The sequence below is a fragment of the Emydura macquarii genome, unplaced genomic scaffold (assembly GCF_026122565.2).
Source record: "Emydura macquarii macquarii isolate MOO-44397 ecotype Brisbane River unplaced genomic scaffold, CSIRO-AGI_Emac_v2 contig_2897, whole genome shotgun sequence".
NCBI classification, from domain to species: Eukaryota; Metazoa; Chordata; order Testudines; family Chelidae; genus Emydura; species Emydura macquarii.
Genome location: NW_027133034.1, coordinates 52,372,702 through 52,397,849, shown reverse-complemented (window position 1 = coordinate 52,397,849; position 25,148 = coordinate 52,372,702). Strand labels below are relative to the sequence as shown.

At 45.3% G+C, this 25,148-nt stretch overlaps 1 protein-coding gene across 1 annotated transcript in view; it reads left to right on the top strand.

Annotated features, from left to right (window-relative positions):
• PIK3R1 (phosphoinositide-3-kinase regulatory subunit 1) overlaps window positions 1-4,855 on the top strand; it is a 72,636-nt gene extending 67,781 nt beyond the window's left edge. The window contains 1 exon segment of the mRNA XM_067568702.1: window positions 434-4,855. Within this exon segment, the coding sequence (XP_067424803.1) occupies window positions 434-623 (190 nt within the window). The 3' untranslated portion in view covers window positions 624-4,855.
• Window positions 4,856-25,148: the final 20,293 nt, after the last annotated feature.

The following is a 25,148-nucleotide window of genomic DNA, read 5'->3' as shown; positions in this document are numbered from 1 at the left end:
AGCAGATATCCTGTTAGGGCCTGATCCCATTGACTTCAGCAGGTTTAGGATTGGGCTGTCAGGCATAGGATCATCTGCCCTCATTGCTGCTCCTCTCCCTTCTGCACAGTTCAGCCCTGTGAAGTTCCCACAGATAGACCTCATGGAGAAGGGGGAGAATAACAGCATGGAACTACCCGGCTGTGGATCCACTAAATTCTTTGTGCCTTCTGTCTACTAAAACAGGGTGTAAAGCATGACACACTGAGATGTCTGGTTAGATTTAAGATGTATGGAATTATTCTGATGTAGAATACTGTCATTCTGTATATTTACCAACATTTTAATATTTACTATCAATTCACTGTTTTCTAGCTTGCTTTTAAACATATATACTTGACTTTCTTGACAAATTAAAAACCTTTCTGGTTTTTTTTTTTTTTTTTTCCTTTAGGGTAGATGGAGAAGTGAAGCACTGTGTCATAAACAAAACCCCTACTGGGTATGGATTTGCAGAGCCATATAACTTGTACAACTCTCTTAAAGAACTGGTGCTACATTACCAACACACATCACTCGTGCAGCACAATGACTCTCTCAATGTCACACTAGCCTACCCAGTATATGCACAACAGAGGCGATGAAGACCTTAATACTCTGTTTTAAAACAAACAAAAAATCAACAACACTGAGGCCTCTGGAGAGAGAAGGTTCCTTTCAGCCTGATTCATGAATTTCAGCTGCAGTATCTAAGCTGTCTGTCTTCAGATGGGACTAGAGCTTTCTTGACAACTGCAGTGGGAGAGATCACAGTATTAAACTGTGAATGTATGTTTCTAATCTAAAGTGCTTTTTTATTGAGAAAAGAAAAACACAGCAAGAGAGAGAAATGCTATACCTATCTCCCTGCAGGGACATAGAGGCCTTTAACCATGGTGCTTGTTTATGATCTCTTTGAAGCTTTACCAGCTAGAATGTGGAATGCTGCCGACCTAAGGGGCAACAGGTCTGTGTAATTCTGTTAATGGAATTTCTCGGTCATGACCAGGTTCAGACTTGGTGTTGCTGTATTCAATGGATCCAGACACAGAGCATTGTGGATTTTCGTTTCCTGATGAATGATATGTAGCAGAATGGCACTTTCACTTATAAGGGACACTTTAAAAAGACTTCAGTTACAGTATGTTGTTCAGAGGAAATGATGTAGTAGCAAAGTGCCAGGAAGTGTTTTGTTTAGACGTTTAAAAACCTGTTTTAAGAACATATTTAAGACTGAAGAAAATGGGACTTTCAATGGCATACAGTATGTAAAAATGTACATAGTGGATGACTAACTATCATCAATGGAAATTATCAATACCAAACTTCTATTTTCTCTTTTCTGTTTGCTGAAAGCTGAATCCTTAGACAGTGCTATGCAATACTGAATTTTCTTTTGGTTATATTTCTCTTTCAAATATACCTACAGGATAAGCTTTTTTTCTGTTTTTCTATTGCTTGAAAATGTTTTTCCTGAGTATTATTTTTTGTTAATATTCATTTTCATTTTGTTCGGGGGTTTTTGTGTTGGTGGTTTTTTTTTTTTTTTTTTTTAAAGAAATGTACAGGATGCCAGTAAAAGTTGGCTTCAGAATTAAAACTATGAACATTTTACACTTTTTCCTTGTATAGAATATTGAGATGCTATCTCAAGGCTAAAAGTTCCTTTTTTTTTTTTTTTTTTGACTAAATATTTTGTTGGGCAGTGCCTGATAAGCTTCAAAGCTGCTTTATTCAATAAAAATATATGAACATTACTGAGTCTAACAATATTGTTTCAAGGATATCTTTAGATATGGTACCACGCTATATTTGCTTTTTAAAGCATTTTGGACTTCAGTCCTGATTTGTCCTTGTATTTGGAAGAACAAAAAAAGTGCATCCCCTTCTGAGGGTTACTGTAGAAGAACAAATGAAAAAACTGGATACTAGTCGGTTTGGATTTCAAGCTTAATCCACATAGACTTTTCATCATAAAAAAAGAATCCAGCATCTTGACCTACCATGGTAGACTTTTTGTCAGTATGGCAAGATACCTTTCATTTCATATGTAAGAAGTTTCTCTAAAATTGTGTTTGTTTTTGTATGGCTCTAAAAAGACCTCCAAGTTTTGTTCTGAACAATAGTGTGCAAGATAAAGTAAAATAAGATGGGAAAACCTTGCTTTTTTAACATTATTAGGCTTTCCATAATTAACTTTTGTTATTTTCACAAACTTATATACTGAAAGGTGATGCCACTTAAAAGGGCAACTTTAAAATTTCAGGTACTAAAGAGTTACGGGATTTCTATTACATTTAGTTAAAGAAACAAAGGATGTCAGTGTCCCACTAACCCAAATTGTAAAGAGTTGTTCACTCTGTGCTTCTGGTGAATGGTTATCCACTCACAACATTGGATACATTCATGCTGCTACTTCATATTTTACAGATTAATAGGGCAATGATGTCTGAGAGGAATCATGAAAATTTTTAGTCTAGGTGAAGATGTGAATTTGTCTTTCCCTTGAACTACAAGTGTAACACCCATTGTTAAAGGGAGTTAGTTGCATGCAGAATGGAAGGAATAAATCCCATTGAGTTCTCTGATTATTGCCCCCTTTCAGAAATCTACATCTCTTAAGTATAAGTACTTATTTAGAAATCTTTACCTTTTGGAAATACTGTTAGGCAATTAGTTTGTCACCTGTGGTTTATTCTACATTACCTCTTCATTTCTGATGCTGTGAGGTTTTTGTTTTTATTTTGTTTGTTTTTTAGCCTATTGATTTTGCTTTTCTGTGGAATGTATTTTATCTTACTAGAACCTAATTTTTCACATATCAGGGAGCAAAACTCAACCACCATTAATGTATTTGGGCAATTATCACTTTCAAATTCATGCTGAACCTTTTTCCAGTTATACAAGCCTACAGTTCATCTCTCCCTCCCAGGCAGGCATCTCAGAGTAAGACAATCCGGATTTGTTTTTGAAATGCCTTCCTTTATTTCACCAATTATTCTGGTTTTAATATCATTCTGTAATGCTCAAAATCCAAATCCATCCTATATACAGCAGTTAAGCAACCTTCATAGTATGTCAAAATATACTTCTAAGGATAAAATAATTAAAATGTTAAACATGTTGGAGGCAAAGTATTAAATTTATTTTCTTTAGGCAAAATGTGTATAGAACATAGATTGATATGTCACTTAAAACACTTTTCAGAGGAGGATGGAGTGATTAGACATTTGGGACCTGACTTTCCTCTCACTGCCACAGAAGTTAGTGGGTCCAGTTCTTAGCTGGGATAAATTGGTGTAGCTCCATTCAGTGGTGGTAGGCCAATTTACACCACCTGAGGATCTGTGCTTATGGTGGAGAAAAACTAGTGTGTGTGTGAGAGAATCAGGCCCCTGGTTTTTCTTGCACAAACAAGGACAAACAAGCACAAAGCTAAGAAGATTTTTCATTAAGGCATCTTAAGGTGAAATTCAGCCTGCACAAAGTCTATGCACTACTTAAGGGTCATTTAAACCCTCAAAATAGGGCTTTAGTTGGTTTGATGTGGTGCCTAGGCTATGTGTGGACTCTGCATAGAGGGGAATTTCTCTTTTGTACAGTACTGCAGCTTTGCCAAACACCTTTTTGGTTGCTGAGTTTTATACCCATCATATATTGTACAATCCACTCACTTTGGTTGAACTAAACCAGCTTTAAAAATACCTGGAAACTAAAACTTCATATGAACATGAAACAAAGGTATGTTGATATAACTGAAGAAACACGGTGCTTTTAATGTCCATTTCTATTCAGATGTAACTTTTCCATCTAATATGATTACGTTTTTTTAATACTTAAGTCTCTGAGCTGCAGCAGTACTTTTGCAAGGCTGCTGAATGGTAGATGTTCACATGACCACAAGAAAAGTGAGAGAAAGCAAGTTATTGTTTCTTTAAACTGAATCTTGGCTTTGGGGGGTGTGTGTTTGTGAATGGATCATAATCTAGGTTCATCTTCACCAAACAGTTATTTTGCTGAATCAAGCAATGTTGTCACTAATTTCTTTGTTTAAAAATAAACACACACACAAACCGTTTTCGGTGAAAGTTGTTTCCAAATAAAGTAAGAAGATTATGTAGTTCTGTTTTTAAAAACAACTAACTCATCTGGTTGGTTCATTTACCTTTGAAACAATCTGTAAAGCCAAATCTTCTGTTTAATGTAAACTGTTTTGTAGAAAAGCAGTGGCTTTGTCTTGTAATTGGCAATGAACTATAATGCTTGGGAAATCCTTCCGATGCTTCTAATTGGGAAAACTTCAGCTGGTTATAACGCAGTGCTTTTGCTATGCATGGTATTCAGTTGGGAAAGTGAATCCTGATATTGTTTTTCTTCAGGGTCACTTTAGAAACGGGCAGCTCAAAGCACAATGCCTCCCATGGGACAAGGTTCCAAAATGCAACATTCTGGAAAAAAAACAAAAAGAAAACCCCCGAACTATTACTATAATAGAAGACTGGACCGGCTGTGAGAGTCGATAAAGTTACATTGCACTTGTCCCTAAGAGACTGCATTAGCTGCCCAAGATGCTGCTATTTTTTGTATTCTTGTTTTAAAAAATAAAGCTCTGTTCTGTTAAGTGTCTTTAAAACATTAAAATTACTTTGTTTAAAAAATGGTCTTGGAGGAGATGGAGGGTAAGATGGGTTGTAAATTGCCTTTACAAGGCAATAATAAAAATGTGCCTCCTTGAAATTTTGTTCAAGCTATAGATTTGATGGAGCTGTGTCTTGTTTTTAAGTTGCTTTAAAAATTGTACTAGGTCTTCAAACGAATAAAGGTTGTTTTGAAACTGCATTTGACTAATCGAGGCCTCAATAAGGACTTTTTGAGAAGTTACTTGAACAGGTTACATCATTGACTCCTACAGTGTGCTTGTTCCCCACTTTATAAAGGAGAATTGAAGGTGCATATTGGTGAAAGGAACTAGTTAGGATAACTGAAAATGAGTATAAATGATAAGCTATCTTACTGAACTGACAGTAGCCACGGAATAGCTCTGAAGTAGTCTTGTGCGTAAAACACCAAAAATGATTGTTACTTAAATCAGTGATACTGCAAAATCAGTGTAATGTTAACAACTTACAGGCCTGTTCCCTATACCTTTAGACTACGTGTAATCCTGGCTCCACTGAAGTTGATGGGAGTTTTGCCATTGACTTCAATGGGGCCAGAATTTCACCTTCTGTATCCAAATTTAACTTAGCAGCATGAATACAATCATCTCCAAAAAACAATGAGAATGATTTTTTTTCTTTGTCAATATTTTCTTCCAGACATAGCTACTGGGAAATGTCTAATTGTCTCCACTTTGTAAAAGAGGTTGGGCTTGGGGGAAAGCAATCAAGATTTCCCTTTCCATCTCCCCTAACAAAAAAATCCAAAAGTCTGAAGGCTAATAACCTTAACTAGGGCAGTCAGATGACAAGTCTAGCCATAGAAAATGTTCCATTCCAGAATCTGCACAAAGGGTGCAAATTATAATTGCATACTGAGGCGTCCAGAAATCACAGCATGCAAATAATTAATGTTGTTGATATTTTCACAGCCCTAATAGAGCTCACCTTGCTGGATGCTCACCAGGCCATGGTGTTTGGGTCCCATGATGCTACTAGACCCGTGTGCTCATACCCTTCCCTTAGTCCTGGAGCTTACCCAAACCATCTCTTTCTTTGGCCTCCCTTGAACACTTCCTGGGCTTAGACTCTGTCTGTTACTCTGCAGAAGTCATATCTTGCAGTCCATGGCACATAGGACCAGTGCTGATCCCCCGAAATACTCCAGCAGCTTAAGCAGAACTCCATCCTTGTGGGCACTCTGGCTTACAGTTTCTCTCTCCAGAGACACGTGATAGTTGAAGTGCATAAAAGGCAGGCTTTGTAAAGGGTTTCTAACACCCTTGTTCTTTACATTAGACAGTACAAGTGATATACAGATCTAGACAAAACAATAAAATACCTGTACACCTTTCCCTGCTCCAATTACCTTGCCATTCTTGAATGTTATTTGGTCCGAGTACTCAAGAGTATTCAGGATCCCACATCCTGCACGTTCTTTCTTCTCTAAATTGGGGTATCTCGTCTCTCACTCTTCTATAGCCAGCTTCCTTCTTACCATCAAAAAGGACTTCTCTGGTACAAAAGCATGCCCCTCTGTTCCTCTCCCTAAGCCTCCTTAGTCTTTTAAAACCTTTGCTCTGTCACCTCTGTCCCTTTATGCTCCTGTTTGGGGATTTTTCCACTTTTTAAAACCCCAACTCAGCTGGCAGCGAAAAAACTGGTTTCACCTAAGATGTGACCATCCCAATGTCCTAAGATGCTCTCATTTGAATGGGAACTATTCATGTTAATATATTTCCATTGTCCTTGGTCTGGATGGGAAGTTACAGCAGCATGTGGTTGAGTCTCCATCCACTGAAACAGTGAGTGATGCAGCAATACCATAAAATTAACCAGAATTTATAAGCTGAATATAGATGGATTCCCCAAATTATTGCAAATGTATTGGAGATTCTTTTTTAAAATATTGAGTATTGGCTACTATTAAATTTGTATTCCACTCGATATCAAGTCTGGGTGGGTCTTTAAACTGATTGTGCATGTGCAGTTCCAGTCTGTTAAAACTGAAAACATAGCAAACGTCTCTCACTTCTTCTACCAGAGCATGGTAACACAAGCTTCTCTTCTCTTCTAAACAATGAATAGCCATAAGATCCAACTTCAAGATGTAAACTTATATAGCATGTTCTTGAATCATGGAATTTTATTGTCAGCTATTGGAATGATTTGTTTGGTTAAGCATATATCTGGACTGCATGGTGTTTGTATATATATGGTCCTTGGCAGGGCAGAAATTTGTAAAAATGTTGCTGTTCCATTTTTATTACACACACACACACACACACTTTACTTTCCTGCTGACTTTTGACGGCATGGTTATTTTTCATAGCAAAGAATGTGAAAAGCCACTTTCACTCTATTTTTCTTGTAACATTTCAAGTGGAAGTGATCCATTCTGGGGTTGGAGGTGCATTCTAGTGGAATTCCCACTGCACCATCAAGTCCCACAAAATAAGTTTAACTTGTGCAAATAAGGTACATGAGCGAGTCTTCGACATTAACTCTTCTGCCTGAGTTCATGAACACAGAAAAGGGAGAAATGATAAACCTTCACTTGTTGCCTACTTCAGATAGTGTAAAAGGTTATACACCCGGTGTGATTTTTTGGGAAGTTGCATATGCTCAATACAGCATTCTGATGGATGCTACTGTGAAACTAGTCTCTCCCCCCGCCATTCCGTCTTCCTGTCCACTTTTCCTTCCCTAAAGCTAACCAGCATATGCATGATTGTTTCTACTGCTCAAACACTGATGCAATTAAGTGAATTTTCTTTCCTATACAGTAGAACCCCTATATAGGAACTAATTGGGAATTAAGGACTTCATAAACTGAACATTTCAAAATTACAGTAGATCAATGCATCCATTAATTGTTCAGTGGAAGCGTACATAACAAATAGTAACAAAATCTGCCTGGTTTTTCTTTGCTTGAGAGAACTGCATCTCTTCTTTGCCATCAAAACTCTCTTCAAACCTGTACAACTGCTTGAACCTTGGCTGAAGGATTAAAGTCATGTTCAGTGGCAGAAAGATGATTTTGGTGGCAGAAAAATAGCGCATGTAATTAGTTTTCATAAGATTGATGTTCATAAAATGTTAGTACATTTCTCCAAGTCAATAAATCAGAGACCCAGTAACACAAGTGCCAACTTTAATCAACTGGGCATTAAGCAGCTGTGCCATTGGTGGGCATAGTGCAATTTATGCCATCTAGGCGAGGAGTGGATAAACTGCAACATTCCACACTAAGCAACAGGAGCCAAAGGACCAGAAAACAGGTAGAGATTACGTGTGTGAGGGTGTGTGTGTGTGTGTACTGCATTTGCTTTGTAACAGCAAAGTTAGACTTCAGCCACCCTGCCTTCTCCCCAAACACATTTAAAGTACAGTAATCGCTAGTCCATCTGACCTGTGACTTGCATTCGGATAGTTACTGGGCTGCAGGTAAGTATGACTCATCCTTATGCTGCTCCAAAACTGGTGTTTTGAAATCAAGGGCTAGGAAGCAATAAATGATAACAGCAGTGGCAGTTTGAGCTTTATGATGCTGCTCTACTTTTTGAGCCATTTTAAACACGTCAAGACACAGTTCATTAAAACGAGGTGGAATGAGACCCCCACAGCAGCCTCCTTGCTCATCAGAAGAGTCCTGTCCTCCAGGTTCAGTAGTAGCTTCAGTATTCTTTTTGTGGCCAATATGCACCCTTCCTTCTAGCACCCTTCTGATTGTTTGGTTCTTCCAGTCCCAGCTGGTAAATTAAACCTGTTTTGGGGAGACAGCTCTGTGCTGCCTACAGCCATAGCTGCCTGATTCTAAACTGGCCACCTTGAGGAAGCTCTACTGCAGCCCCTAGCTGTAGGTTTTGCCGTACAACTGCAGTGGGCTGTTAATGGTGCCTGAGCCAGAGACATTGCTTTACTTGTTCTCTTCTACCCTAGAACCTCTATTTTGTCAGACTTAGGAATGCTTTTGATACTGCAGGGGGGGTCCCTTTAAAGCCAGGGTAATCAATTATTTTTTGTCAAGGTCCAAATTTCTTGGTCAAGTCATAGGCAAGGTCCAGCCGCTAGAGAAAATAATACAAAAATAATGATGATGATAAATGCATAAAAAGATTTCAGGGGTCATTCAAAAGCATCTGGCAGTCTGGATTTGGCCCACGGTTCACATATTAACTACTCCTGCTTTAAAGGATTCATAGATATTAAGACTAGAAGGGAACATCGATAGTCTAGTATAGGGCAGAATCCTAGCACATCCTCAGGTTAATGGACTACTATAAAAATGTTACATTTAGTGCCCTCCAGCTGCTTTACCAAACACTGTGAATTAAAGTCTCTGAAGTTTGAGGCTGGATGCCTTGCCCAAGGTCAGTGCATGGCCAGGAATAGAACCCAATGTCCTGACTCTCAGGCTCTGCTTTAGCTACAAGCCCAGCTAAATATGAGGCTTATTTAGAATCTCAGATACTAGAAAAGGACATCAGTAAATACAGGAAGGTGTTGTCAGGTTCTCTGGCTGAAAGTAGGACAATAAATATTTGTCCATTCCCTCTGGTCAAGGAGAGTGGGCTTAAACATGGTCCCAGTCAGACTTTAGTCACACAAGAGAGACAAGCCCTGTATTAATGATATTGACACAACAAAAAATGTTCATTAATGGAGTCCTGATGAGGACAAAATTCTCGTACAGAACAGCTCTTACTCTTGATCTTTCAAAGGACCTATACCCTCAGATACATGGACTGCCAAAAATAGAAGCTTTGCAGCGGCACATCTAATGGTATATAAATAGATGCACCGATTGATCAGCCACTATTTAAACTTTGTGGAGACTAGCACTTTAACCTCCTACTGAGTACTGATGTCATCAACCAACTGAGGCACTGAGGTTTCCTCGAAAAATGTGGAAGATTAACCATGCAAGTGCACAGCCATGTCTAGTGCCAGAACAGTATTATGAGAACCTTCCACTTCATTTCCTTATATTTTGGAGAGATGACATTTGTCCTATTATTAGAGATGGAATTTATGCCACTAATTTTTGCACATGCAAATATTTACAGAAAAAAGACCTGACAGCAAGAGTACTACAGCACACCAAAACCTTCCACCGTTACTCATTTGAACATATAATAACTGGCTAGTGACAATACTGGACATAAATTCAGCTAATTAAAATGATAGATTTACTTAGAATACAGTGGAACCTCAGAGTTACAAACAGGCCTGCCAATGGGTGCACAAAGGGGGCAATTGCCCAGGGGCCTGGCAATTTAAAAGTGCCCAGGCCTCTTCTAGCCTGCCCACACTCTATCTCCAGCCCTGCCCAGCCTTGCTGCTCACTGCATCACTCTTTCACCCACTCCCACTCCACCTCCCTGCCGTCACTTGTTGCTTGCGTCCCTCCTCTTCTTTCCTTCTTGCCCACCCCCACCGCTGCGCCTCACATCCCGTCCGTCCCCTGTATCCCCCGTTCAGACCTCCCAGCTGTCACCAAGTAGGTGAAGGGGTGAGGCCTGAAGCGGACTGGAGCAGGGGCAGGGCCTGAGATTGAATGGGAGCAGGCTGTGGATAGGACTGCAGGCGGGACAGGACTGTTCTGCCCTTGGGCCTGCAATTGCTGTCGGTGGGCCTGGTTACGAACACCAGAGTTACTGACCAGTCAACCACACACACCTCATTTGGAAACAGAAGTACGCAGTCAGGCAGCAGAGACAAAAAAAGCAAATACTGTACACGACAGTACTGTGTTAAATATAAACTACTCAAAAATAAAGGGAAAGTTTGTAAACAATTTGACAAGGTAAGAAAACTGTTTTTGTGCTTGTTTCATTTAAGATAGTTAAAAGCAGCATTTTCTTCTGCATAGTAAAGTTTCAAAGCTATATTAAGGCAACGTTCAGGTGTAAACTTTTGAAAAAACAACCATAGCATTTTGCTCAGAGTTACGAGCATTTCAGGGTGACGAACAAACTCCATTCCCGAGGTGTTCAAAATGCAGAGGTTCTACTGTATGTGTATTTTTCTGAACATTAATTTTAGTCTGAAGTTGCAGGATCCTGGGAAAACCAGGTAACTGGTTCAGAACTGACAAAATGGTTCCTTGTCACGTTGTTCTCACTACAAAAGATATGCTCTAGCCAGGCTGCTAGTTTGGGGGCAAGTGGAAGGCCCAGTGGAGCTCAAACCCAGGCCTCCAGAGCTATCAGGCAGCAAACCCCTGCACACTGTTCCCCCTCTGGCAGCAGTAACCAGCTCCCCTGCCTCTACCCATGACCTGTTAGAGACACAGACCACAGGAAGTCCCACCTCCAGGAGTCTGACAGGCAGCAGACTAATGCTCCTCGCCCTATATGAATCACAGGGGTGTTCCAGGAAGTATCCAGGCAACACTGGTTCTCCAGTAGCTGCTGTGACTATTCCTGCTCCTGAACTCCTCACTTTCTTTGCATCCTGATCCGGACCCTGAAACCTGACCTGCACTCTGAGCCTTGGTATCAACTCCAGCCTGGAACTTGAGTCTGAACTCCTCCATTTCTCTCAGCCTCCTTGGTCCTGAGTGCTCTTGCCAGGTTCCTGACAGTTTGCCTAGCTTGTGGTGAAGGTCTATCTTGGTGGGAGCATGCAGGCAGCGGGCCACTCCCGGTTCAAGCATGCTCCAGTGGATATTGAAGATAAGTGAATGGGCTGACCACTCCCAGGAGGAGCACCTCACTCTTCAAGCCCAAGTATTGTAGCTCACAACAAAGAACCAAGCTCTTCACTGGCAAGCCACCCAGCTCCATGATGAAAACAATGGACTGTGGGCCCAACGGGCACAGCATGCAGCAGATAATCAGATGCCACAAGACCAGGTGGTCCAGATGCAGGATGAGAACACTGCATATGGGCACACACTGCTGCTGCAGACCTGGAGTCAGAGCCCCCAGACACCCTTCAAGAATGTTTTAATAGGACCGCCAAAAATTCAGGAGGGTTATTAAGCAATTCCTCCTGTTGTTTCTGCTCCACCTCTGGTCAAATAAACCAAATAAAAGTAGGACTCAGTATTACCTCCTGATGAGAGATGCATTGGACTGGGCCTAGCCCTGCTTGAAAGAGCGAGCCTGACTGGGATGCCTTCCTCCCAGCATTTTTGTGCCATATTTGATGATCCCCACTGTGCCTGCTCAGCAGAGACATCCTTGCGCAAACCCTAGCCAGTCAGGGACCATCATCCTCCTACGCCACCCACTTTCAGCAGCTAGTCTCAGACACTGAGTGGAATGAAGCAGCCTGGTGGGGACTACAGAAGGAGATTAAAGATGAGCTAGCTCATGAGGAGACTCCAACCAACCTAGATGCCTTGGTTGACCTTGTCATACACATCAACAATAGGTTCCATGAGTGACATGAGGAAAGGAGTTGGTCCAAGCCATCACCCTCTCAGTGCCCCTTAGTTCCCATCTCTGACCTAGACTTTGAATTGATGTACCTGGATATCACCCTCCGCCATGTGAATCCGAGCAAAAGGAGCAATGTCTTTGCCACAGGCTGTGTTTCTGCTGTGGAGGATCGGGCCACACCCTGACCAACTGCCCATCATGAGCTCTAGCATGACCCATTTCAGGAAGAAACCCACACTCATGCCGGATAGAGAAGGTTGTTCTGAAGATAACACCACTTCTACTCCTCACCTTCTAGCCATCAAAGTAGCCTTCAAAGAGTGGCACCACTGTTTGCACGGTGCTTGGTACCCAGTACAGGTTTGCATAGATCATAGAATACCTCCACTGAGCCAAGGCACTGAACCAGAGACAGCTGGATTAGGTCCCGTTCTTCACAGGCTTCCATTTCACCATCACATACCCCCAGGGGCCCAGAACAAGATTGCCAATGCCTTGCCCCAGAAAGGTGAATATCTCACCAGCCAAGAGCCCTCACATCCTGAGTCCCCCGGCATTCTTAGGCCCTGGAACTTCCTGGATGCCATGATTACCCAAGACCTCATGTCACTGCTCTAATCAGCTGCACGGAAGGCGTGCCCTACCTCGGAACTTGAGGGAGCAAGCGAGGGGCAACACTAGGTGCAGGATGACTTTCTCTGTGTCAAGGGCTGCTTGTATGTTCTTCCAGGATCCCCTCAGTTAGAGGTTCTACAGCTCTGTCACAACTCACCATTAGTAGGTCATTTGGATCACCTCAAGATCCTCCGTGTGGCCACTCTCTCTTTCTGGTGGCCCTGAATGCACACAACAATCCACTCATATGTTGATTTCTGTGAGACATGTGCCTGCACCAAAATGCTGCACTCAAAATCCTTGGCACTCTAATGCTTTCTGAGATCCCAGCGGGACCCTGGGCTGGCATTACCCTGGACTTCATAGTCAAGCTCCCTGTGTCTAACAGGCAGACTGTAATCCTCGCTGTGGTCAACCAACTGACAAAAATGGCTCACTTTGGTCCCCAGTGCACAGCTCCATGGAAGAAATGGCTCAGCTCCTGGTGCACTCATGTCATTTGTTTCCATGGGCTCCCAAGTGAGTCACAACTGATCGAGGTCTGCAGTTTGTGTCACACTGATGGTGTGAAACCCTACAATTGCTCAGAGTCCATGCTTACCCACAAACTGATTGTCAATCCAAATGAGAACACTGAGTGTTAGAAAATACTTGCACTGCTTCATTTCAGTCCACCGCAACTGGTCGCCCCTGCTACCCCAAGCTGAGTTTGCTTATTGCAATGCCGATCATGTTTCCACTGGGCAGAATCTGTTCTATGCAAACTGTGGGTTCCAACCCCATCTCCACCTGGCTGTACCTGTGAACTCCACCAGTCCTGTGGCCACCAATTGGGTGCACCAGATCCATGAGGTCAAAGAAGAACTCCAGGCACATCTGGGCACGGCCAAAGACAATTACAAACAATACGTTGACTGCCAATGCTGGGAAGGCCTGGCATTCACCAACAGGCAAAGTGTGGCTTTCAGCTGAACACCTCTGCATCAACTGGCTGTGTTGTAAACTGGATTACTGATACTTCAGGCCATATTCCATCAGCCAGATAATCAACACATTGACCATGAGGCTTCCATTACCCAGATTCCTCAAAATCCACCTAGTCTTCCACATATCCTTGCTTAAACCCTCCATGAGAAACCATTCACTCACTGGGCCCAACCACTGTGGATCCAAGGACATGATAGTGATGGGGTCCACAAGATGCTGGACTCAAATATCAAATGAAGCTCCCTCTGGTACCTTGTAGGCTGGGAGGGCTGTGGCCCAGAAGAGTGATCCTGGGAGCCACTGTCCCAAGTCTATGCCCCTGACCTCATAACAGCCTTCCATCTAGACACGTCCAGACTAGCAGAGGGTACTCGCAGAAGGGGGCGAGTAATCATAAGGGCCAAGGGGTCTCAAACCTAGGCCTGTAGAGCAGCTGGGCAGCAATCACCTGCATGCTGCCGCCCAGGGACAGCTGTAATTAGCTTGTGCTCCTCTATCATAGCCTGCTGTGAACACAGATCACAGGATGTTCCTCCTCAAGGGGTTTGTCAGGCAGCAGTCTCATGGCTTCTGGTTACTCCCTGCCCCACGTAAATCCAAGGGGTGGTCCAGGAAATGTCCAGGCAACAGTGTTGATCTTCTGTAGCTGCCACAATCATTTCTGCTCTTGAATGCCTGACTTTGACCTAGGCTTAATCTGGACCTTGCCTTCTGATCTGGCCCCTGAAACTTGACTCAGACTTGGAACCTTGGCATCAGCCCCAGCCTGGAGCTTGACTATGCAATCCTCTGCTCCTCTCAGTATCATGGTTGACCCTGCTCTGACCCTTAGTCCTGACTACCCTTGTCATGATCCTGACAGGAGTAAACTTTGTGTTCAACACATCTATCCATTTTTTTTGTTTGTTTGTCTGTTTTTTGGTGCATTACAAGCCCCCAAATATCTTTTGCAGATGTGGTCACCTGGAGATAGTGCAGCTCAGTCACTTAAGTGTCATATGCTTCCGTGACATACCTGAAGGGAGTGTCATTTAGTAGTCAAAATAGGGGATGAGAAATCAGGCCTACTAAGAGTCTGTGCCTGACTAATACTGAGTTGCTTTGTGACTTTGGACATGTCACTTAACATAGGTGGATAAGGCTATTACCCAGCTTGAGAATGCATATATAAATACTCACCTACTTTACTAGCATGTTGTGAGATTTAATGGTTGTAAAGAGCTTGTAGATCCTCAGATGAAAGATATTCTGGAAGTGCAAAGTAAGATCATTATCATACTGTTTAGTACTGGTTCCTTCTTAAAGTCAAATGGAGTTGCACCTGCTTACATAAGATCTGAATTTAATCTAATTCTGTTAATTTGATCTTCTATAAATGTCTCCCCTCTCTTGTTTTGATAAGACAGTAAATTTGGATAACTTCAGGAGCATGTGGTGCTCTTTAACGTCTCTTTAACCCTCTCAAATGTTTTGTGATATCGTTATACTGAAGAGTATAGCATAAGACATAATTAACTTGTGACATGAAGGTCAGCTCGTTTTATGTCATATTGTTTCCTATTGCTCATTTTTCATTGAGGAAGGAGGTCATGTTTGAAACTATCAGGACCATATTTTCTCCATAGTTATAGCACTGTGACTCCATTAAAGTTAATGGAGATAAACAGTGTAATGGGGAGAATTTGCTGCTCTGTTTCTATTCTTAATTCTAAAACAAGCCATCGAATTATCATGGGCATGTCTGATCAGGGCTTTGGCCTGTACATTTTTAGAGGCAGGGATTCTATCACTGTATTTTGTGTAATGGATGTGCACATCTGTGGTGCTCTGTAAGTAGGCTTGGCAGAATTCAAGTGTTGTATTTTTATAAATGATGGATAACATTGATGTTTATTTTTAAAGTTCTTTTATTTTTATTGATTTAAATGTGATAGTTGTGAGAAATTATGGGGTTGTGAGACAATGTGGGGGTTTGACAATAATTTATGATAGTAGACATTGAGATTCAAAAGTTAAAGTTCTACTTCGAGTGATTGCTCATATACATTCCAATACAGGTGAGTGCGCGCCACCGTGCGCTGTTTCCCGGAACTTTTTTCCCCTTAGCAAGCCCTGTATGGTCGGCTCAGGTGCCACCTGGAGTACCGCGCTCATGCCATGGTACATAGGGCACCGCTGACCCTGCGGGCCCTCAGTTCCTTCTTTCCACCCGTGACGGTTACTGTAACGTCTTGCCTCTTGCCTTACAAGCAAGTAGCTTTCCCCGATGAACTGTTCTTTATAGTTAAACATTTAGAGTTAATTAGTTGTTAAGTAGTATCGTTAGCATTAGATTAGATAAGAAGCCCTTAGGGGCTTACTGTTGGGCCATGCCTGGCACAACAGGATTCAAGTCCTGCGCTGCTTGTGGCAAACCTGTCCCCGTGAGCGACCCTCACGACCACTGCCTCCGCTGTTTGGGAGAGCAGCACCGTAAGGACAAGTGCAGGATATGCAAAGCCTTCAAGCCGCACACGCAAAAAGAACGAGACGCGCGCTTGAAGGCTATTCTGATGGAGTCCGCGCTCCTCCCGGACTCCGAACCAGCGCGTTCGCCTATGGCACTGAGCGTCTCCTCGGTGTGGAGCGCTCCACCGGCACTGGAGCCGACCCATCGCAAGTCACCAGTGCCGAAGAAGAAGAAGAAGCGCCAGGGCACCGAGTGCCAGGACCACCCCTTTACCACAGCTGCAGCCTGGGGGTAATCAGGAGATGCACCAGCCACGGGCCATTGAGGTTACTCCGGCACCTGCATCTCCACGCAGGGAGCCTCCCCCGACTCCTAGGGGTGAGGGAGCGCCCCTGCAATGGCCGTCGACACCGGAGGCATTTGCTGCAGCACACACCCTCATGGGCATGCCCACGCTTCTGTTCCCCTCTCGGCCAAGGGCCCAAGGACCAGTGTCTCGGGATAAACCCGCACTGGATGGCCCCGGTGGGTGGCAGAGACAGGAGTTGAAGTCTCCCCCCAGACGGTCAGAGAAGGTAGAGCGTGCGGGCTCCCCTCCCAGCTCCGACTCCGGGTCGTCGAGCTCCTCCACACTGCGGCACCGTCGACGAGCCGCAGCACCGGAAAGGTCCCACTTGAGGCGATGACGTTACAGTTCTGCCTCGCACAGCTCCTCGGCACCGAGTCCCTCGCCACAGCACCGGTCCCGATCCCTGGACCACAGTCCGGCACGGATCCCGGTGCCGGAGGAGATGGCACCGACGGCACCAACAGCTCTGCGCCGCTGCTCGAGCTTCTTGGACTCGGCACCGCGGAGGCACGGCCGCCACCGCTCCCGGTCCCCGAAGGGGAAATGCCGCCACAAAACCTCAGTACCAAGACAGAGGTCGCACTCAACCTCGTCCAGCCGCATGCCTCCTCGCTGGCACCACACACAACGGCACCGGCGCTCCTTGTCGTTGGGGTCTTCACGCAGTAGATCCTCGACGAGGACAGGCAAGAGTCATAGACGCCGCCGGCACCACTCCAGCGGCTCGGGGTCCCATGCACGCTGACTGGACGCGTCGCAGCCAGCACCTGTACTGGCACTGGGATGGCCACAGGGACCGTGGCAGTGGCCATACTGGAGGTCATGGGGGGCCCAAATGGGGCAAGGCATGATCTCGGTCCCATCATCAGTGGCCCAACTGGCACCTCCCCCACCTACTCAGCCAGACAAGGGCCATTCCTCCAAGGAGGAATCGGACCCTGAGGTGGGATCCTCTACTGGGGCCCTTCCACAATCCTCCTCCCCTGATGAGGCGACCACCAGGGACCATAGGGCACCCCTGCCAGATTTTAGAGCTCACCAGGAGCTCCTAAAGAGGGTGGCGAACAACCTCAACCTGGAACTGAGGGAGCTTTCTGAGGAGGAGGACCCCCTCTTTGGGGTCGCTGGGTCAGCAGGACCGTCCAGGGTGGCCCTGCCTGTCCACGAGAGAGTCCTGAAGTTGGCCAAAGCTCTCTGGCAAACCCCTGCCTCGGTTGCCCCTACATCTAAGGGTGCCGAGAAGAAATATTATGTGCCACAGGAGGGATTTGAGTTTTTGTACACACACCCAGCAGCCGGGACCCTGGTGGTTGACGCGGCCAACCAAAGGGATAGGCAAGGTGGACAGGGCACCATGCCTAAAAATAAGGAGAACAAGAAACTAGACCTGTTTGGCCTCAAGCTCTATTCCATAGGGGCCATGCAGTTGCGAATAGCGAACCACCAGACACTGATGGGTCGCTATAACCTGAACCTGTGGAACTCATTGAAGAGGTTTGCAGGGGGCCTGTCCCAGGACCAAGTGGTGGACTTTGCCACAGTACTGGAAGAGGGTGCCATGGTGGCAGCAGCGGCCTTACAGACTGCTAGCGATGCTGCAGACAATGCCAGCAGAGCCATGGCCTCTGCGATTGTCATGCGCCGCTACTCGTGGCTGCAGTCTTCAGGGCTATTCCAGGAGGTGCAGCAATCCATCCAAGACCTGCCTTTTGATGGGGCAGGTCTGTTCTCGGACAGAACGGATCAGAAGCTGCATGCCCTGAAGGACTCTAGGGCGACCCTCTGCTCTTTGGGCCTTTACACCCCCCAGGCCTCGAGGCGCCAGTCTCGGATGCAGCCCCAGCGCCAGGCCCAACTGCCCCCTAGGTGATCACCCAGACCATCGCAGCCCCGTAGGGGCCATGATAAGAACAGGGGGTTTGGGCGCCGCAACCGCCCGGGATCTTCTGGGGCCCCCCCAGCAAGGGCCCTCTAAGGAGCCAAACCCCGGGAAACAGTTTTGAGAGTGCGCCTAAGGGTGGCACCGATACCTCTCTCCTGGATCTGCACCTCCCTTTTGCAGAGAGGCTCAGACCCTACTACACCAAATGGCAAGCTATTACATCAGACTGTTGGGTCCTCAGTGTAGTCCTCAGGGGATATGCCCTCCAATTTATGGCTTTCCCCCCAGATTCTCCCCCACCCCGTCCCTCTTCAGGGACCCCTCTCACGAGCAACTCCTTTTGCAGGAGGTTGTTTCCCTCCTCTGCCTCAGGGCGGTGAAAGTGGTTCCTCCACAGGAAATAGGGAGGGGATTTTACTCCAGGTATTTTCTCATTCCCAAAGCAAAAGGGGGCCTGAGACCCATATTAGATCTCCACTGACTAAACAAGTTTATCAGGCATCTCAGATTTTGCATGATCTCCCTAGCCTCCATCATCCCTGCTCTGGATCCAGGAGATTGATATGCCACCCTCGACCTGAGGAATGGGTCTTCCACATTTCCATCCTTCCCAGCCACAGGCACTTCCTCAGGTTTATGGTAGCTGGCTGCCATTACCAGTTCTCGTCCCTCCCCTTTGGGCTCTCGTCCACCCCCAGGGTCTTTACAAAATGCATGGCGGTGGTAGCGGCCCACTTGCGCCGCAGAGGGGTGCAAATCTTCCCCTACCTGGACGACTGGCTGATTCGAAGCAGATCCAGGGCCCACATTCAGAACAGCCTAGCCCTCACCTGTGCGACATGCACCAGACTGGGGCTGCTCATAAACACGCAGAAATCCACTCTCATCCCAGTGCAGCACATAGATTTCATCGGGGCCACCCTGGATGCCACTCAGGCCAGAGCCTTCCTCCCACAGCCTCGCTTCCAGGAGATGGCTGCCATAATCAACCAACTCCACAGGTCCTCCACAATGACAGCCAGGCACTGCCTGCAGCTGTTGGGACACATGGCGGCATGTACATACGTGGTGAGGCTGGCTCGCCTCAAACTCAGGCCTCTTTAGGCATGGTTAGCCTCGGTGTATGCACCAGCACGCCATTCTTTAAACAGGGTGGTCACGGTTCACCCACAGGTCCTGACCTCCCTGAACTGGTGGAGGATCCCCGGGGAAGTACTGAGGGGGTCCCGTTCCGGGATCTGGCACCATCTATCACCCTAATCACAGATGCTTCGGATGTCGGGTGGGGGGCCCACATCAGCACCAACCTGAGCACCCAGGGGCTCATGTCGGAGGAGGAAAAGAGCCTCCATATCAACGTCCGGAAGCTCAGGGCAGTACGGCTGGCCTGCAAAGTATTCCACAGGTTCCTGAGGGGCAGGATGGTGCAGGTCCTTACGGACAACACAGCGGCCATTTTCTACATGAACAGGCCAGGAGGCCTTTTGACTTTGGGATTTTGCAGTGAGGCACGACTTCCATATATCTGCCTCTCACCTCCCCAGGGTCAGGAACGACAAGGCGGACCACCTCAGCACGTCGTTTCTACTCTGACACGACTGGTCGCTACACCCGGAGGTGATAACTTTTATTTTCCGCAAGTGGGGTGTTCCCCAACTGGACCTGTTTGTGTGGTCCTGGAACAGGAAGTGCCCGAAGTTCTGCTTGCTCCGGGGTCGCGAGCCGGGCTCCATCTCCAATGCGTTCCTTATAGACTGGATGGGGACCCTCATGTATGCGTTTCCCCCCATTCCGCTCCTACCCAATGTCCTCTTGAAAATCAAGAGGGACAGAGCGGACGTGATACTGATCGCCGCAGCCTGGCCGAGACAACATTGGTTCAGTATGCTGCTGGACCTGTCCATTGCCCCACCCATGGAGCTCCCGAGGCGTTACAACCTGCTCTCCCAGGACCAGGGGCACTTGCTGCACCCGGATCTGAACTCGCTCCACCTGATGGCCTGGAGACTCTGTGGCTGACAGAGGGAGAGAGAGCCTGTTTGGCACAGGTCCAACAGATTCTGCTGGGCAGCAGAAAACCTTCCACTCAGGTTGTGTACCGGGCCAAGTGGAAACTGTTTATGTGTTGGGTGGAGTCCCGGGGCATCCCACCTAACGGCTCGCCTATACAGGTGATCCTGAAGTATTTGCTCCACCTGAAGCTTCAGGGTTTAGCACTGGCATCCCTGAGGGTGCACCTGGAGGCCATCTCGGCCTTCCACCAGCCGATGGAGGGACTGTCGTTGTTTTCCCACACCATGTTGGTGAGGTTCCTCAAGGGGGTGGAGAGGCTATACCCGCAGGTCCGTGACCCGGTGTCTCCCTGGGACTTGAACCTGGTCCTCAACAAACTAACAGAACCCCCTTTCGAGCCTATGGCTACATGCCCACTGCTCGTCCTCTCATGGAAGGTAGCCTTCCTGGTGGCTGATAAGAGCTTTGACCTCGAAGCCCCCCATACTGTATTTTATAAGGATAAATTGCAGTTGAGAACCCATCCAGTGTTCCTGCCTAAGGTGGTCTCCCAGTTCCACTTTAATCAAGATATCTTCCTCCCCATGTTTTTCCCAAAACCGCACAGGTCGGAGGAGGAGCGGAGATGGCATTCGCTGGACGTGAGACGGGCCCTGTCCTACTACATTGAAAGGACACGGCCGTTCTGGAAGTCTACGCAGCTGCTCATGGCGGTGGCAGACCGGATGAAGGGCTCACCTGTCTCCACCCAGCGCATCTCCGCCTGGATCACCGCTTGCATCAGGTGATGCTACGAGCAGGCGAATGTACCACTTCCAGGGGCTGTTTCGGTACACTCAACCAGAGCCCAGGCCTCGTCTGCGGCCTTCCGGGAGAGGGTGCCCCTGCAGGACATCTGCAAAGCTGCCACCTGGTCATCGGTACACACCTTCACGTCCCACTATGCCATCGTGCAGCAGGAGAGAGAGGACACAGGATTTGGACGTGCTGTGCTGAGGACAGCTCACCGGTAACTCCTACCCACCTCCAAGGTATGGCTATTTAATCACCTATATTGGAATGGATATGAGCAATCACTCGAAGTAGAAAACAGGGTTACTTACCAGTAACTGTTGTTCTTCGAGATGTGTTACTCATATCCATTCCACACCCACCCTCCATCCCCGCGGTCGGAGTTGGCAGAAAGAAGGGACTGAGGGCCCACAGGGTCGGCGGTGCCCTACGTACCGCGGCATGAGCGCGGTACTCCAGGGGGTGCCTGAGCCAACCCTACGGGGTCTGCTAAGGGGAAAAGAGTTCCGGGAACCAGTGCATGGTGGCACGCACTCACCTATATTGGAATGGATATAAGCAACACATCTCGAAGAACAACAGTTACTGGTAAGTAAACCTGTTTTTATAATGGCTAAAACAAATTGTCAACATTGCATGTCAAAATATACAAAGTAAATAACCTTAAATCAAACTATAAGTTCTCATGAACATTTTTATTACTTTGTGTATCTGTAAATTTCAATGATTATCTATAGAAATATTTTTGTCAGTCTATGCATGCCTAGTGAAATTGATGTTTACCAGCATTTACTAATTAAAAAACTAATCCTTCCAAGTCTATCTGTAAGTAATAATGCAGCCTCTTGCGAAATCATGTGATCCTGGTCAGCTGAGGAAAGATGGCTGAATGAGAAGACCTACTGGTGAGTCAGTTTGTTACTCAGCACATCTATGTTTCCCTCCTTGCCCAAAGAGAACTTAAGCTGCTTGCTTTTGCAGCTTTTTGTTGTTTTCAAGATGCCCATTGCCAGGTGTACAGGGTGGGGGAATAATGGAGATAAAACTATGTTGAAAATCTCTGCAGTCAAATCCCAAATCAGCCTGACTGTTCTCTACCTTAGGCAGCCTAGCTCTGTGAGATTCCCCATGCACCCATTACCCAGATAACGGAAGAAGACAGTAAGTCCTATAACATTTTCTTAATATAGCACTACACACATCCTACAGTTACAGTGAACTTTGTAGTATAGCCTTGTGTAGAACTCTTTTTTAATCCCGCTCTCTCTATTAAAACAACAGGTCCTCTGGGACCCTTGGGAACCCAGTCCCACTCCAGGACTCTACACTGGTCCCACATAGGGCTGTACTTTTCAGTAGAGAAAACTCTTTAGCCTGCTTTAGGCAAGAGTGTCACTTTGCAGGAAACCTCTAGTAAAATGAAAGCCAAGTCCTCAATCCTGAAGTTCACAGTTGTGCCCATGTAGAGCCCCATTGATTTCAATAGGATGCAGTGTAGGTGGAGTGAATTGCGAGGTTCAGATGGTAACTGCACAAAAAAATCTGTGGAGATCCTTAGGAAGGCTTGAGACAAACAGGCTAAAGCTATTTTGCAAGCAGCTGCTGCTTATGCTGATAAGGGATTGTATACACAGGAAAAATTTGAACTTTCTGAAGCTCCTTGAAATCAATCTCCTTGTTGAGTCCCAGAATTCCTTTAATTATCGGGGGAAGATCCTTGGAATGTGGTGTTTGCCATTGTTTTGTGCTAGGCAACGTTTTGAAATAAACATTTTGAAATAAAAACAATCCCTAAAGCCTAGAAGAACGAGTGGGCTTCTCATTCTTGAACTTTGAAAAGAGGATATACTGTGGAAAAAAAATTAAAAAGGGAATGGCTTGTTTTAAAAAAGAGATGTTAAAAGTCAGGTTTTATTATTTGTGTTACAGTACTGCCTAGAGCTGCCAGTCATGGCTCTGTTGTGCTAAGAGTTTACTATCTTTATATGATAAGACAACAACAGGTGGATAAACCCAAAAAACTCTGCGGGGGCAGGTCCCGGAGGAAGAGGTGTTAGAGGATGCCAGGGTAAACAGAAAAAAAATCCAGATTGCCTTAATAAGTGAGAGTGCTATATTGAATTGGTTTTTAAATGTCCAGTGCTATGTTACTAATAACACTTTTAGTTATTAAAACTGAAAAAAAAATTAACAATCTCATTTACTTTCCACTGCTTGCCATGTGCTTTCTTTTTTTGTAGAATCATAGAAGTGTAGGATCGGAAGGGACCTTAGTAAGTCATCTAGTCCAGTCACCTACATTGAGGCAGGACTAAATATTATCTAGACCATCCTTGACAGGTGTTTGTCCAATCTGTTCGTAAAAACTTCCAATGACATTGATTCCACAACCTCCCTAGATAATTTGTTCCAGTGCTTAATTACCCCTATAGTTAGGAAGCTTTTTCCTAACGTCTACCCTAAATCTTCCTTGATACAATTTAAACCCATTACTCCTTGTCCTGTCCTGTGGGGAAAACCCATGAGAGTGTTTGTACAAAATCAAATAATGTTAAAATGTTTATGGTCTAAAAAGATATAAAATGGTATCTATAGGGGATAATTTTCTAGGTGAAGTTTGCAAATAACCGATATGCCTATAATTTATTCTTCACTCCTGACCCCCATAACTTTGTGAAATCAAAAACAACTTTAGAAGCCAGGCATCAATATCAGATGTTATATACAGGAAGAAAGAAGATCCGTCTTGCTAAAACTAATAAAGTCAAGAGATAGTGCAAATGTATACCCAGATACTCATTGCCCTTGTCAGGTTGATTAAGTGTTGATCATTCTCCAGCATAGTCACATTCACACTGTATACTACAGAGTAAAGAACAAATGTAGGTCCTGCTTCGAGCAGTGGGCTCCATTATAAACAGACTCCTTCTATAGCTCTGAAGAACCATATTGCTGAGCTCATTTCAGGATTGCAACTTTCTAAACTGGAAATTTTGCATTTGAAGTGAGGGGCGTGTTGCCTGAGTCAGGAGCATGGGTCGGGGCACATAAAGCTAGACCTGGTGCTAACTTCCCCAGATGAATATGCCCCATAAAAAGTTTTACATTTCCTCCACCACTTCTTTTTAAATACGTTGTCTCTTAAAATGGCTTACAATTAAGGACGAAAACTGATGACCCCAGTGCCTTCTAATCCTAAAAAATGCAGGGCACTTAAACAAAGATGTGATTAAACAACATATGCAAAATAGGCAATTGCAGGGTTATTCAGTAGCACAGTGCATCTAAGCTATTTTAAGTGGAGTGACTTTAAAGTGGAGTTCCAGTCTGAAACAGCAGGTCTAGGTTCCACGTGTGTGTTGTGTCTATGACTTGCACTTCAGATTCTTCTCATTTTACTGCCAGCTGCACAAATTCAGATTGGGATCTGAAAGTCAAATTATTCTCTTTGACTTGTGCATCATCATCAGTAATGTTTTGCAGGCGACCTTCTGCTCTCTGTTCCTCCTATTCAACAGTATTATCTTCTTTTCACCAGCGACAGGCAGATTGAGGCTGGGTTTTTAAAGAATGCTAAGGGAGTTAGGCACCAACTCCTATTGAATTTCATTGAGAGTTGAGAACCTAGCTTCCTCAGGCTCCTTTGAAAATTCCAGCCTTAATCTCTGGTCACTGGATACTGAATCAATGTATCTCTTGGCCACTCCCTCTCCTGGTCTAATGCCACACCACCTACTTTTGAGGCTGACCTGGCCATTTGTGGGCTCCCCGACAGAGGAAAGATTGTAAGTATCTTGTAGAGTTTTCACCCCGGCAGCTCTCCACCAGCTCCCATCTTTCTAGGTTCTAGAGCTTTGAGAAGGTTCTCCCCACTGAAGGCAATATGAGTTGTTGGAATGGCTTCCACTTTCAATTTTTGTTCAAGTTTCCTGTTTCTACACCAAAAAGTACTGTGAGAGCGGCTTGAATGGGATGTAAAGAATGGAAACTCCAC